Raw genomic sequence first — 15,679 nt, forward strand, 5'->3', positions numbered from 1 at the left:
AGTAGACATGCATAATAGGCTTGGGCTCTCAGGCTACAAGGCTATGCACCCTTTCCCAGGAGCAAGCCACATTAAGCACAATGAGACTTACTTCTGAGTAGACACGTCTAGGCTCATGCTGCAGATTGGCTGCACCAGCCAGCTTCCTTCCCCTCCTCCTCTGCCAAGCCAGTTCCTGGGCGTTCCGTGGGTGCCACAGCCCATCTCCCTGGCTGGCTCTCCGTCCTCCTCCTCAGCATTGGCACGTGTCCCCCGCGCCCTCCACTGGCTAGGAAGCTGCGCAGGGAAGCAGAGCGCGGGGGGAGGGGAGGCGGGCTGGGCTCAGGCGAGAGCTTGGAGATGAGGGCAGGAGGGGGTCGTTCGTTCAGGCAGGGGCCAGGCACCCGCCCACCCTGCACCCCCCAGCACCCACCCAGCGAATGCCTCTGTTTTGCTCCCCTCCTTCCTGGAATGCCTCCGAAGGGTAGGGGCCCCTGCAAAAAGGTGCCGGAACTCCGTCCCCCCACGTTCCATTAGAAAAAAACCCTGTCCTTATGTAATTATTTTATTTTAATTATTAATAATTATTTTAATTTGCTTTATGATGTCACTTCTGGCCATGACATCACTTCCAGTGGGTCCTGGACAGATTGTCATTCTAAAAAGTGGGTCCCAGTGCTAAAAGTTTGAGAACTGCTGCAATAAGGTGTTCGTAAGTTGACACTGGTGTGTGTGTGAGACTCTACAAGTTTTCAAAATCACTAAAAACAGAGTTTGGAGGAATAAGACCATCATGTTATATATCAATCAATGCATCATTTCATGCAGAATGCAATGAAACAAACCTCATTGAAATATCTGTGTTATAACAAAAGGTACAGCCAAAAAACCAGTGGGGGCCAAATGAAGTGTTGCCTCAGGCAGCAAAATGGTTGGGGGCATCCACCTCTGTCTGCCCACTCACCTGCACTGCACTCCTCCTCCTTTCTCCACCCCCTGGATTGTAAAACAAAGGGGGGATGGAGTGATGGAAACAATGTGGAGGTGAAGATAATGGTGGAATAGAGCATCTCTTCTCTTCTCCACACTTCTACTCTATCATCATCTTCCTTATACAATCCAGGGGAGCAGAGACTGCTCCATCACCAGGTATGGGAGGCAACATTTGGCATGCTTCAGGTGCCAAGAGACCTTAGGCCAGCCTTGTGTGTAATATGTGACCTAAACCTCTAGACCAGTGTTTGTCAACCAGTGGCATGGATACCTCCAGTGATACTTGTGGTGTCCGCTGGTACTCGTGGAACCCATGGACACCTGCCATCTGGCAGTGAGACCAAGAAAGCTGCATAACAAACAGCAGTGGGAGGCTACGAAGCATGCTTTTCTGCACTTGAAAAAGCCCTTCAGTCCACCCTGAGCCTCTTACTGGTGTTGGTCACATTGCATCTGGTCTCCCAACATAGAAGTAACTAGAAGTGATGTCATCGCCAGTTCCTTCCGGTGGTCCTTTGAATAGCTGAACCATGTGAAGCGGTATGGTAGAGGACAAACGTTGAGAAGTACTGCTATAGACAAAATGGAGGGTGCTACAGGCTGATTCCTCAGTCAGCCTCACTGTTCACAGAGTGTTGTCATGGAGGGAAAGGGGGCCCTCAGAAGAGGATGCTTATTCACAACACAATTGTGGAGAAAGAAAAAGAACTAGGTACATATGCAATCTTAATTCACCATAAAATGAAGCTTTTATGTATTTATAATACTGAATTATTTAATACAATTAAAAAGATTTCTTTTCCAGTCATAATGAAAAATAACACATTGATTTTTCTCAAGTAACTCCATCCTTTTCTTCCATCTCTCCTTGTAACTCTCCTGAAGCATCCCAACCATTCCTGTTCAAGGACAAGTGGGGATAATCTGTATGACACTTCGATCTTACAGATGTTTTCACCAACACAACATTCCCAGACATTATCCTCCCATCCATTACTCCAACTCTGTGCCAACACTTCCCTTTCCTAACAATATAGCCATTTCTCTTGGTTTGCACATCTTCTGGCCTACTACACATGTACAGAGACATACCGCTGAATCCTGAACAGTGCATACTGACTTACTGCCGATCAGTGGCGTTCTTGGGGGTCCCCGCGCTGGGGCAACACCCAGAATTCTGCCCCCACCCCATTTTGCACCCCTTCTCCACCCCCGCACACGTGACTTGGAAGTAACTGCAGTGACGTCGTCTTCACCTCAGTTACTTCGCGCAGCTGCCTCCTCTGTTCCCCTTTTGAAAACAAGGGGGAATGGAGGAGGCAGCCAAGGCCCCTACGGAGCCTTCTGCACTGCGGGGGTCTCCATGGCAGTGGTCTGGGGAGGCTCCCAGCGGCCCCAGACCGCTGCAGTGGAGACCTCAGTGCAGCTTCTAGGCTGCGCAGAAGGCTCCGTGGGGGCTGGGAAACAGCGTGCATCCCCTCAGACGCCAGAGGGGGTGCGTGCCACTTCCGCTCCGCCCCTGAGGGACGCCCTCAGCGGTGCAGCAGGGCGACCCGGCTGGGAAGCGGTGCGCATCCCCTCTAAAGTCAGAGGGGGCACGCGCTGCTTCCGCTCCGCCCCGAGGCACACCCTCAGCAGTGGAGTAGGGCGAAACAGTCGGGAAGCAACGCACGTCCCCTCCGAAGTCGGAGGGGGTGCGCGCTGCTTCCGCTCCACCCCTGAGGCATGCCCTCAGCGGCAGAGCAGGGCGACCAGGCCAGAAAGCAGCATGAGTCCCCTCCGACGTTGGAGGGGGCGTGCGCCACTTCCGCTCTGCCTCTGAGGGACACTCTCAGTGGCAGAGCAGGGTGACCAGGCCAGGAAGTGGCGCATGTCTGACATCGGAGGGGGTGTGCACCGCTTCCGCTCTGCCCCTGAGGGACACCCTCAGAGGCGGAGCAGGGGCACCCAGGAGCGCTCCTGGGAGGCAGCTGGACACTGCCTCCCACGCAGCGTCTCGGTGCCGACTGGACTGTTCCCTCTCTCCCCTCCTCCTTTAAAGGAGGAGACAAAATGGGCACCCTAGAGTGTAAGTGCCTCTCTAGAGCGCCTGTCTCCTGTCCTCTTATAAAGGAGGAGGACAGGAGAGGGGCGACTCAGTCAGTGCCCAGGTGCTGACGGAGAGGCAGCAAGCTGCCTCTCCATAGCGCTCCTGGGCGCTCCTCCTGGCGGGGGCGGGGGTGGGGCGAGGCTCCAAGGTGCCCCTGGAAGGTCGGCGCCCGGGGTATTTGCCCTGCTTGTCCCCCCCAGGTACGCCAGTGCTGCCAACGTGCATTATCACAAATGTGCCATAAGGCATGTTTGTGGGCCCTACTGCTTGGCAAGCGCCAGTGCTAGCCACAGCTCCGCTGCTCAGCGGTCACGTGGACCGCCAAGCAGCGGAGAGGTGAGTGGGGGCATGGGGAGAGGTGGGGAGAAGGTGTTCCGTAGAGGGGGAACATGGGCACAGGGTGGAGAGGAGGCATTCAAAGGAGGGGGGAGGGGGGAAAGGCGGGGAGGACACATTCCGGGGTGAGGGAGCAGGCAGGGAGGGAGGCGGGACACTGCCTGACATGGAAGCTCTTGATTCTCCGCCAACTTTTGAGTTGGCAGAGAATTGGGTAGTCCCATTGCGGAGCTATTCTATTTACCGGGGGAAGGGGATGAAAGTTCCCTTCTCCTGAGGAGCCACTGGCGGCTGCCCGGAATGTGCAGGATGTGGCAGCAGCCATTTTCGGCAGCCCCACAGCCCCTTGCCCCAGGCAGCTAAGGATTGGGCTGATAGCCATCCCTCTACTACTAACAAATGTCCTTTTTTCAAACAGGGAGGAACTCTGCAGAACAGGATCGCAGCTATGTGGCAGAGTGCTCCTACTCTAGTCAAAAGGCCACATCCCTTCAGGAAGTATGCAATATAGAGCAAGAAGTTATACCTTCTTGTCAAGAGGAAGTCAGATTTCTATCATCTCTTGAAATAGAAGCTGAAGAACCATCCTTACTAGTCAGAGAAAATACTAAGTATTCAACTTTTGAAGGAAGTGTTATTTCTGGAACAACAAGTATGTCCCGTTCCTGGATATCTGTTACAATTTTGTCATTGATTTGAATAGGGCTTAAGTATGCTTAACTTTATGTGAATTATATCCATTGACCGCTATGGTCAGGCGGCCCTGAATAAAACTGTATTAAAACAGATAAAAACTATATCCCAGAATGCTGCTTCCTTTCGTGTTGGTTCATAAAAGTGCTGTTCATCCTGGTTGTAATTGACAGCCATTGTAGCCAATGGGAGCACTGTATTCTGGGTAGTATGGCGCCAATCAGCACCAGCAAACAATAAGACAGTTTCATGCAGTGTTTGACTTTTGGGGAGCATGTTCCCTGCGCTGTTGGAGTTAAGACTGTATTTATATTCTGGTGTGCTTTCCCCCCCTTTTTTTTCAGAATTCTCATTACAATGCTGTGCCTGTTTTGGGCTCATGCAGACTTACTAACAGGCCTGCTATACAAACAGGCATTTACAACCTCTAATACAGGGGTGCTCACACTTTTTTTGGCTTGAGAGCTACTTTGAAACCCAGCAAGGCCCGGAGATCTACCAGAGTTTACAATGTTCGCGCCATCATAACATATAACATTTATGTGTACAATGTATGTTGGTGTACCTTGAGCCCCACTGAGTATAACAGGACTTACTCCTGAGTAGACATGCCTAGGATTAGGCTGTGAGGCGGCAATCCTAGCTACACTTACCTGAGAGTAAGCCCCATTGAGTACAATGGGCCTTATTCCCGGCGTTTCCTCCCAGAGGCACCTGAAGGAGGGGGTTGGCACTCCGCGATCTACTCATTTTGCCTCGCGATCTACCGGTAGATCGCGATCCACCTATTGAGCACTCCTGCTCTAATATAACCCTAAAAAGAATTACAGGAGAGCCCCATATCAGTGGATCTCGTATCCGCAGTTTCATTTATCTGTAGATCGTGTCTGCGCATCACTTCCCACGCATGTACCCCCTCTGGAGGTGAGGGTAGCTGCTCCCCTTGCCTCTGGAGGATCTTCTGAGCCTGGCAGTGCACAGACTGACTCTTAGAGTCAAAAAACCACAACTTCTGTTTTTTTGAAAAATTGGAAGTGATGTTTTTAATGAGTTATATGGCATTAGGAGGCCTAGGGAAGCCCTCAGTGGTCAGGCTCAGAAGACCCTCCACAGGCAAGGGGAGCTCCCCTCGTCTGCAGAGGGTGGTGGGGTGTTCCCTTGTATTTGCAGTTTCATAACCATGAGGGGTTCCAAAACAGAAACCCCACGGATACGGGGGCATGTCTATATACACTTCTGCTAAAAGAGCGCATCATCAAAGAATGATACGAAAAGGAGTATTACTAAGAGATCTGGAAAAATACTTCCCATCTTAACATGGCTTGTTGTGAAAGAGAAAAACCAAATTATCATTTGATTTTTATTATATTATTTATATGCATGATACTTTACACAGAGGGAAAAGATGAGTCCCTGAGGCAAAGGGCTTACAGTCTTGATATTGACACAAAGTAGGAGGGAGGGAGGGGGATAGAATCAGGGTTAAACGGGGGTATTTATGCAGCTGTTTCAGTTACACATGCTTAAGTTTAAGTAGAGTATGAGGATGAAGTCATTTCCCATTCACCAGCATACAATTAACACTCCAGTCATATGTGTGTTTACTCACATGCAATGGGACTTACAGCCCAATCCCATTCAGATGTTGTTCCAATGTCACACAGACACCAGTGTGACATCCTAAGCCCGTCCTGGCAACATCACACTGACAGCACACCAATGCAGGCACAACTAGGGCCAAGTGCCAAGCCCGCACATTGGTCAACATAAACAGCATCTTGCACAAGGGGCTCACACCAAAGCATGCACAAGTGCTGTGCACAAGACCAGCAAAGTGAATACAGCCTTGTACAAGGCAAAGGCTTGCAGCAGCCAACCAATAAAATGAGACAAAGTCTTGCACAGGACTCCATCTCAGAGTCTGCCCAAGAGAAGCAGGGCAGGCTGGCTGCTTGCTTGCTGGCTGGCTAGAAGCATCCCCTTCCTCAGCCTTCCCTCTTCTCTAACTAGCTGGGAGGGCAAAGAAGCCTTCCCTTCTCTGACTGCTACTGCTTAGTTGCCTTCCCTGGTTTCTCTTCTTTGGTAGAGATAGCTGTTGCTTGCAGCTGACTCTTCCTGTCTGTTGCCTCTGGAGTCGCTCCCCCAAAGGCAGTAGAATGGACAGACAGACATGCTCACTGCACTTCTTTGTTTCTGTTCCTGGTGTCCAAGTTATGTCAGAGCTATCTTAGTGCGGTGTTTTTCCAATGTCTATGGTGCTTCTGTTGACAGGTGGGCTTCTACACTGGTGGGTTATCATTGTACCAGAGTATGTGGAGATGCATTGGCATATCTCAAGGATGGCCTTTGCTCACTTGTAACTGTATTAGGATTGCAGCTTAAGGATGAGGAAAAAATAATCAAACATTAAAAGATTTGAGCCCACACACTCTGCCTGTTTCATCACTGGCTTTCTAGACTTTTGCTGGAGTAGGACTAATTTGACATCAGCACTGAAACAATAAGTTCAGTTTGCCATTTCACTTGTATACTCTTGCTATTTTCTCTTTCTGCAAAACACACTTCTCTGTTTACTCAACTGCTGCACCAACTTTCCTAAGCTATTTTTGTCTTTAGAATTTTGCAGCATTGCTTAATCAATCTAGTTCAATGATAAAAGAAACAGATTTTGTAGAACTCTGCATTTTCTGTATTTGCTGTATTATATAATACAATGTGTGTGAGAGATATATATGCACACATATATTGGATAATCAGGAATGAAAGTCAAAGCCAAAACAGACCTTTTAACTATCTAAACCAGTGACTTTAAACCTTTTTCAGCTCGTGGCACACTGACAAGGCACTAAAATTGTCAAGGCACACCATCATTTTTTTGACAATTGACAAGGCACACCGTGCTGCCAGTGGGGGGTTCACATCCCCATTGGCCCCACTAATAAATGATCTTTCCCCAAATTCCTGTGGCACACCTGTGGACCACTTGTGGCACACTAGTGTGCCACAGCACAGCAGTTGAAAATGGCTGGCTAAACATTTAATTTCAAAATACATCTGCTCACACTACTGCTACAGTGAATCTTTCAAAAGAAAGTGTATTGCTCTTTAAATAACAAAAACTAAGGGGTGTGCATTTGGTGATGTAATGCTAAGTGGTTTTGATACTTAAGGTCTTCATCACGATTTAGACTTAAAGTGGGAAGAGCATCTGGATAGTGACATAAAATATCTATTTCCACAGAGAATATTCTTTATGTTATGCTTTATGTTTCTGTTAGTTTAAATAGGACATCTAAGCAGTTTTTTCAAACCTCATCATAAGGGGCTTCCAATGTTGCTTTTTGTAGATAGAGGTGCCAGTGTTCATATGAAATGCAATATATGCAAATATCCTATGAAAAGATGAAGGACTGCTGTGGACAGCAGGACAGCAGTGCAGAAACAGCCGCTGCTGTAACCTATGGGACCCAGGAGGCAGCCGGAGGTCTCCTCAGGGTAACATCAGTTCCCTTACCTCTTGTTAGGGCCCGGCAGCCCCTATGGGCCTACTCAGATCTGTGGCAACTCAATCACTGACACATAACTGAGTAGACTATGTTGGGCTTTGAGGCATGGGAGGGGCGATAGGATGCATCTCCATCCCCCCTCCTGAGCCTGAACTGCCCTCCTGCCTGCCCTCCCCTATCCAGTTTCACCTCTTCTCTGCCTTCTCCCATCCTCTCTCTGACCCAGAACACCTCCCTGCCACTTGTCAGGGAACTTACCACTGTTGGTTCCCAGCGGTTGTCTGACCAGCGCAGAGGCCCAGCTTATACTGGTGTTGGCCTCCCCACCAACACCTTTCTTCTTCTATACCAGCAATCAGAGGTGTGGAGAGGTGTGACTCTCTTCTCCACACCAACAATGCATCCTACGGCATGTTTGCAGCAGCTGTCTCCCAGGCAGTACACAGGAAACCAGTGCTGGCCCAGGATAGGATTGGACTATAACCATCCGAGACAATTTGCTAGTAAAGGTCCTGGCGGGCTAACTTACTTTCTAGGTAGTTGAGCCTAAAATAATGAATTTTAATAAAAACCCAAAACTATTGACTTTAATGGGTGTGTGTTAAAATGGAATACTTTAGACTAGCGTTTGAGCCGGAAGAGTTTGAGCCGCTCTAAGTTCTTGCAGGGGCAAGGCAGCGACGTGATCCTGGGGATTTAATTATTAGTCCCTGCAGCAGCCTTCCGGGGGGTGCAGGAAGCCCTGCGCAACCCTCCGCAGACCTCCCTGAAGCTTAAAAAGTGAAAGCGGAGCAATTTGCAAAACCAGAAGTGGAGCACGACCGTTCTGCTTTCACTTTTTAACCACTGGAAGGCTGCTGGAGGGACTGGTAAGTAAATGCCAGTTCCTGCAGCCCCCTTAGCGACGTGATCCTGGGGATTGCCTCACTGCCTCTCCCTGCCCCCGCCCCTTAAGTGGGCAGAGTCCAGGGCCCTCTGGCTGGGGCGTCCTAGTTTGAGAAGCCCTGCTTTATGCATTTTAACAAGGCTACTGATGTTCAATGTTTGTAGTGTTAAAACTGTGTTATTTCTTGTGCCTTGTGCAGATGAGCTAATAGGACAAGTGAGAGTGGCAGTTGACTGTACCAAAAAGCTTTCTGTCCAAGCTGTCTGTGGCTGGATCTTATCTGAGAATCACAAGTACCTGTAGGTGTTCAGGCTCAAAGCACTTGTTTCATCTGAATAGGTCTTGTGAAAAAAGATTCTAGACCTGACTTTGTAGAAGCTGTCTTGAGTTTCTCACCATGTGGAAAAGGGGGGAGGGATATAAAGCATCTCTTATACTTGAAGCTCATATTTTTATGTAATGATTCATGTTTTCTGACAGAATCTTCCCACCAGCCCAATTCATCAAAAACCCTCAAGAGCTTACTACAATTCAATGAAATTGTGTTAAGAGAGGATGAAGAATTTATGCCATGTCATATAATGGATCAGTACTGGAATTTCTATGTCCATTGTGAGAAGTTTGGATTTTAAACAAGGAGGAAGGATATCAATTTAGGAGGAAGGATATCAATTCAAGATCATCACACAAGGGTGTGAGAAAAAGCTTTCAGAAGGAGAGTGGTTATGCCTTGAGTTAGTATTTTTTGGAAAAAATAATAACTTTAAAGGATTGACTTATGAAACAAAGTTAATTGTAGGAATAGGTACTTAATAAAGGCTTATTTTGTACTTGTACTCTGATTTATTTGCTTGTTCAGACCCTGTTTTAATTATTTTTTTTCTCTTTTGTTGTGACAAACATAAAAGGAAAGACTTGTTGAAAGGGAGTAGTAATTCCTATTCATGTTTTGCCTGCAGAGGAATGCTGTACTGTCTGTGAAATAAAAGGATTTGACCATTACAGTTATTTTACTGTTCACATTGTTGGTTTCATGTTTCCTTTGATGTAAGACACTTAATAAATTAGTAATGTCAACTGCTAGGTAGTGTTGTAAGCTTTATTTGTACAGGAGAACATAAAATCAAGATTTGGACTGATAAGCAGGAAGTAAAAAATATTGGCTTGCAAACTAGTTTAGGTATGGGAAACTACTGTGTTTGCAAAATAGTGTTTGTTCTGATTTAGGCATGTTTACTCAGAAGTAAATCCCTTTGTATCAAATAAGGCTCATACACACTTCCCTGGGAGTAAGTCCAATTGTACTCCATTGGGTCTTACTATAGTATCACATTTAGCTTTGGGTAGATCAGTAGGGGATCCTATGGTATATCTACCTGATAACATGGCAGAGAATGAAATTCAAGGTCAGATGCTGATGCATCTGTTTGTTGCTATGTAAAATTCAAATTTTGCTATTTTCTACAAGACATATAATATGAAAAAGTAGTGATTTTCTGAAGACTTTGAATACATTTTATAGGCTATAAACAGTGAAAGATAAACGGAACAGATATGAAAAATTATATGAAATAATGGATAGAATGGACCCTGGAAGGATCAAAGGACCATTCCAGTTGTACCTTTAAGAATTCCAATTTTCTGTGTGAAATATCAACACCCACCCCCAGAATATATTAGTGAAACAGATTTTCTGTTTCTATTTGAATTTCCAATTTTGGGGATAGATAATCCCCAAAACTGCAAATTGGAAATAGCAGAAAGACAGTGCCAAAGGAATTTGTGTCATTAGTTTGTTAATGGTGTGTAGCCTGATCTAAGCATGTTTACTCAGAAACTCATTGAGCTGAATAGGACTTAGCAAGCAATTGTATGCATATATTTGCAGTTTTAATTGGTAGAACTTTTGATCGTTATTTCAAACTAGATAATAATGTTTGGGGTTTTGCAGTTTGCAATCTTACAGCATAATTGACACATTACCTGGATTATCCTTCTAAAGAGGACTTATTACTATCCATTTAAAGAGGACTTATTACTAAGTATTGCATTTAGGAGTGGGTGGCAAACTTGGTGCAGAAAGATTTTAATACCCTCCTAAAATAAAGGAAATAACATTCACCTTCCTTAAGGAGTTCCCCAAGACTCCAGGCATCCTTTTGCCAGCACTGATTGCCATGTTGACAGGCTGCTTCTTCACATCATCACAGCTCTGAGCAGCTTAAACTTGTGTTTAAGCACTCATCATATAGATACCTAACTACCATTAGGTTCAACTGAAATAAGTGGGATTTCTTACTGGGTGCACATTCACATACATGAAGGAAACTTGCATCTGGAATCAGGCATGGGAAAGAAATGGCTTGGGGGGCATAAGTTTCAGGGCAAAAGCAACCGGTGGGGAAAGAATAAAGTACCATTATGTTCTTGCAAGGCAATTTTTGTAGGTCATCCTTTCCCAAGGCATATTGCAAGGAAGAAACAGATGTCAGACACTAACTTTACATGTGGTTGCAGTATACAGTTTAGTTTGGGTTTTACTTGGGATAAATACTTATTGAATGTGGCAATTTGGGTCCCTAGACCTTAGTGAAAGTTTATCATCTTAAGCAGATTGCAGACCATACTTTCGGAATATAAAGAATGTTTTCATACTCTTTTAGTGTAGCATAGAAAGCAGATTTCAATTTAAGTGTCTGCTGCTTGCCTTATATATAGCTTTATGTTGACTTATTGCCCAATCTCAAGAGTAAATACTCCCTATTTATTAGTAAAGAAATGCATGAGTGTGGTGCTAACTGCATGCAGCAAAGGGCGCAATCCCAACACCAGTGCTTTCCAGCACTGACATAAGGGCAATGCAGCTCTGAGGTAAGGGAACAAACATTCCCTTACTTTGAGGAGGCCTCTGTGAGTGACCCCCAACTGTAGGATGTAGCACATGCCCCATTGGCATTGCTGGAAAACACTGACATAAGGGGTTAGGATTGCTCCCAAAGTGTCTTAAAAACAGAGTTCACAGGTATAGGCAGACGTGTGGGTAACAGTATCAAGTTGGATCAGGGTTATTTCTCAGGCAAAACATTTTGAAATAATCATAACCTTGATCATAAATATGTATACAGTATATAGAATTGCATGTAGCTTGCAACAAGCATAACTATTCACTGGTATGCAAGAATTTATACTGGGACATGAACCAATATAAAGGGCCACTATGCTATACTATTGTATCATTACTATAGCAATAGCTTTCTAGTGGGAAAGGCCAGGGCTCAGTAATACAGTACATGCTTTGCAAGCAGAATGTTCCACACCCAGGTTCAATTCCTGGCATGACTGGAGAAGACCTTTGTAACCTAGATGAGCTGCTGCTAGTAGGTGGAGGCAATACTGATCTAGATGGACCAATGGTCTGACTCAGCTGCTGTGTTTTGAGTCAATTTTAGCAAGGTCTTTTATATTCTCTAACCTGTGAGCCTCCTTTGGGTAGGAAACCATCTTCTTATTCCTCTATGTAAACCCCTATGAACCTTTTTTATTTTTTGGTTGAAAGAGATATATAAGTACTCATGGCAAGCTCAAGACCTCCTGACACTTGAGGAAGCATACCAACTGCAGTCCCACCTTACCTGATGATGTGCCAACCTCTGCCCGTCCCACACTCCAATGTTTTAGCTCAGCATTCCCCTTCCCCATTTCCTCTTCCTCTCTGTCCTCCTCCTTTTCCAATCCAGGGAGTGAAAGGAAGAGGATGAGCAGTGGAGGTAAGCAGGCAGATGGAAATGAGTTCCCCACACACCAATCTGTTGCCTGAGTCAATCACTTCACTTGGCCTCAAGGATGGTCCGGCTTTGTAAATATTCTAAAAATCTGAACAATAATAATAAATAACATTGCACTTCCCATTCTTCTAGGAATATTTTCTAATAGGGAGTTTATTTTTAATTTTATTTTAAGAGAAGTTGAGGAATGAAAAGATACTATTATACAGTTGGACCATGGTATCCGTGTGGGATCCGTTCCCAGACCTGTTGTGCCCCCCACAGATACCGAAATCCGTGAATAAGTGAATCCACAAATTTGGTTCCAATAGGACTTTGGTCACAACCAGAGGTGTTTTTTGATCATGTCCAGAGGTGTTCTGAGGCCCACAGAGGTTTCGGAAAGGCATTACAGTTTTCTGCAGACCTCAGAAAGTCTTCTGGTTGTGACCGGAGAACACCTCCAGCTGCATCAGGGAGATCAGATGAGGCCCTCCACCATGGGTTTGGAACCTGTGGTGAGTCAAATCCATGGGTTCTGAACCTGCAAAGGGGGGGGGGGGTTTGAACCTGCAATAGAAGGAATTCAGGTTTATTTTAGGGAAATATTATGTAGGTCTTATACTATGCTAGCCCACGAAACTGTGTGCAGAGGCAAGGGGAGGTGTTTGGTGGGAATCTTGACATACACCAGGGGATTAATGGTTCCTCTTAACCCTTCTGACCTCATTTTCTGGAAATGTTCTGATACAATACATCTTGGTCTGCCTTTTCTCAGAGTCGTGGGATGAAGAATTCAAATTTGAATAAAGCAAGATGTGCTCCCTTAAAAATGAGGAAATGGATCCAGTTGTTTGCAAGCCAGTTCAGTACTTTTGTTCTGACAATGCTACTGGTGCCGATTAGCAAGACCAATCTTTAAAACAATCTGCAATATCAACAAAATCTCCTCAGTTCTACAATTCTTTCATAGTGAAAAGTCATAAATGGTATTTATTTTCAGTAAGCAGTTTCTTTACTGTATCAGCTTATTCTCAGAGGTAAGCAAGAACATAATGTATCCTTCTCACTCAGTAATCTACTGTCTGTTAACTGATGCCTTGGAAACAAAGAAAACCAGTCAGACAATACTGCAAAATCAGTATTGTTTTTAGACTATGACATGCCAAGTCATATGACCAAGCCTTTGACAAACTTTCTCTGTGAGCTCCACTGTGACCCTATGGAGCTGCCTGATGCCAAGTCAGAGCATTGTTTCAGCCAGCTCACATACATTGACGGGCTCCATTTCAGGTGAGTCTTTCCCAGTTCTATGAGAAGAAGGCAGAGATTGAGGGCCAAATCCTATCTAATTTTCCATGCCAGTGGGTCATGCACTGCATCCTGTGGTGGGGAGGCAATCTTAGAGGCCTCCTCAAGGTATGGGAAAGTTAGTTCCCTTACCCTGGGGCTGCACTGCAGCTGCACCGGTGCTGGAAAGTTGGACCACAGTCTGCAATCTTCAACAAGCAAAGCATGCCCAGTGAACTATGGTCCTGCCCCAGTATGCTGGTGCCCAAATCTGTGTGCAACATACCCTTGTGGATTTTTCTTCACAGACGTTTCCATAGTGAAAGACGCAGAAATTTAAGAGTGGGATGAAAGAACATATTTACCACATTGCATTGATAACATCACATCCCACCTTTTAGGTTCAGAGCCGAATAAATGAGATTTTCTCAATTTATCCTCCCTTCCAACAACTCTGTATTATGCTACCCCCTACACTGCCTCCCAAAACATATTGCAAGACAGGGTAACAAGTACCCCTTATGGAGATGGTGTTCACTGTTTAAAATACAGTCTTCTCTCATCTCCATAGAAATGTCCTCAACATAGATCAAAATAAATATATTAAAATACAACATCACATAAAAATAGCAATACATTCTAAAATTTCAGTTCAGCACTGAAAAAAACCTCAGTTCATCTTCAATAAAAAAATAACAGGCAATGATCCTGGATAAGATCCATGAATAAGGCTGTAATCCTATGCACATTTACTTGGGAGTAAGCCCAACTGACTACAATGGGACTTACTTTTGAGTAGACATGCATAGGGCTGTAAGGCTAGTTGTCACCAAACGCTCTGTGAAATAAAAAAAAATTTTTAGTTACACGAAACATCTACACAAGTGTCAGCCTCCTGAAGGGGTCTCTCAACAAGACACTATAAGTTTTTATGTCATGCATGTGTGGATACAACAATCCAAGTGCTGTTCTTTCTCCCACTGCATGCTATTTGCCTATGAAGTGTTGCCCATGGGTGAAAGAGAGAAGCCCAGCTTTGCAAAAGGAGTCGGTGCAATGCTGGAAACTTTCCAGATTTTCAGTTAGTGAAATTGGAAACAAGCAAGCTGATTAAACACCCAAATAATTACTTTCCCCAGACTGAAGCAGAAGCTGCCCTGAAAATGGATTAGCTGCCAGCAACTCTCCCAGGGCCTGGATTTGCTTTCTTGTCTTCCCAGATCCATATTGAGAGCCACAGCCAGCCTCACTGCCTTCTATCTCCCCTTTAAAATAAAAAAGACCCTCATTCATTCATATAAGTTCCATTTTTAATATAGTCATTTATGTACATTTATTCAAATTTTAAATGTAAATTAATTCTTTCTTCTTGGTCCCCTACACAGTGTCAGAGAGATGATGTGGCCCTCCTGCCAAATACTTAGGACACCCCTGTCCTAGAGCCAACACAACAGATACAACTGTAGACCTTTGGGGGGCGGGGGGCTTGGAAGTCTCAGAAGCAATGAAAGGGAAAAGTACAGTACAGTATATTCCTGGTAGAGGTATAACTGTCCTGGCACCAGAGGCAGTGATGTCATAATGTCACATGATAATGTGCTGTCCTATTTTGGGAGCCTCCACAGGAGAAGGAAAGGGGTGTGAAGCCTCCAGCACTTCCTCCTCTGGGGAGAACCCAAAAGTGACTGCCTTGCACATTGCACAGGCGTGCACACACCCCCACCCCCCTGAGGGTGCCACTCAGGCTCCACCCTGTTACCCCTCTTGTTCCTGGCCCAATCCTATCCAATTTTCCAGTGCCAGTGCAGCTGTACCAATGGGGCATGTGCTGCGTCCTGTGGTGGAAAGGCAGTCACAGAGGCCTCCTCAAGATATGGGAACATTTTTACCCTTGCCTGGGGGCTGCATTGCAGCTACACCGGTGCTGGAAAGTTGGATAGGATCGAGCCCTTAGGCTGCAATCCTATCCACACTTACATAGGAGTAAGCACCATTGACTATCATGGGACTTACTTCTGAGTAGATATGCATAGGATTGCATGTCTTACCCCTGCTGGGCGGGACAGAAGGAAAGCTGGCTGTGGTTACAAGAGGCAGCCGCACCCCATAGCGCTTCCTGCCTCATCTTTGCGTAGGTTCCCCG

General features: G+C 45.6%; 1 protein-coding gene across 1 annotated transcript in view; it reads left to right on the top strand.

Annotated features, from left to right (window-relative positions):
- ANKRD31 (ankyrin repeat domain 31) overlaps positions 1 to 9,114 on the top strand; it is an 84,057-nt gene extending 74,943 nt beyond the window's left edge. Inside the window, exons 26-27 of the mRNA XM_066612544.1 lie at positions 3,816 to 4,049; positions 8,963 to 9,114. Of these exons, the coding sequence (XP_066468641.1) occupies positions 3,816 to 4,049; positions 8,963 to 9,114 (386 nt within the window). The remainder of the gene's footprint in view (positions 1 to 3,815; positions 4,050 to 8,962) is intronic.
- Positions 9,115 to 15,679: the final 6,565 nt, after the last annotated feature.

This window comes from Tiliqua scincoides, chromosome 2 (genome assembly GCF_035046505.1).
Source record: "Tiliqua scincoides isolate rTilSci1 chromosome 2, rTilSci1.hap2, whole genome shotgun sequence".
Classification (NCBI taxonomy): Eukaryota; Metazoa; Chordata; class Lepidosauria; order Squamata; family Scincidae; genus Tiliqua; species Tiliqua scincoides.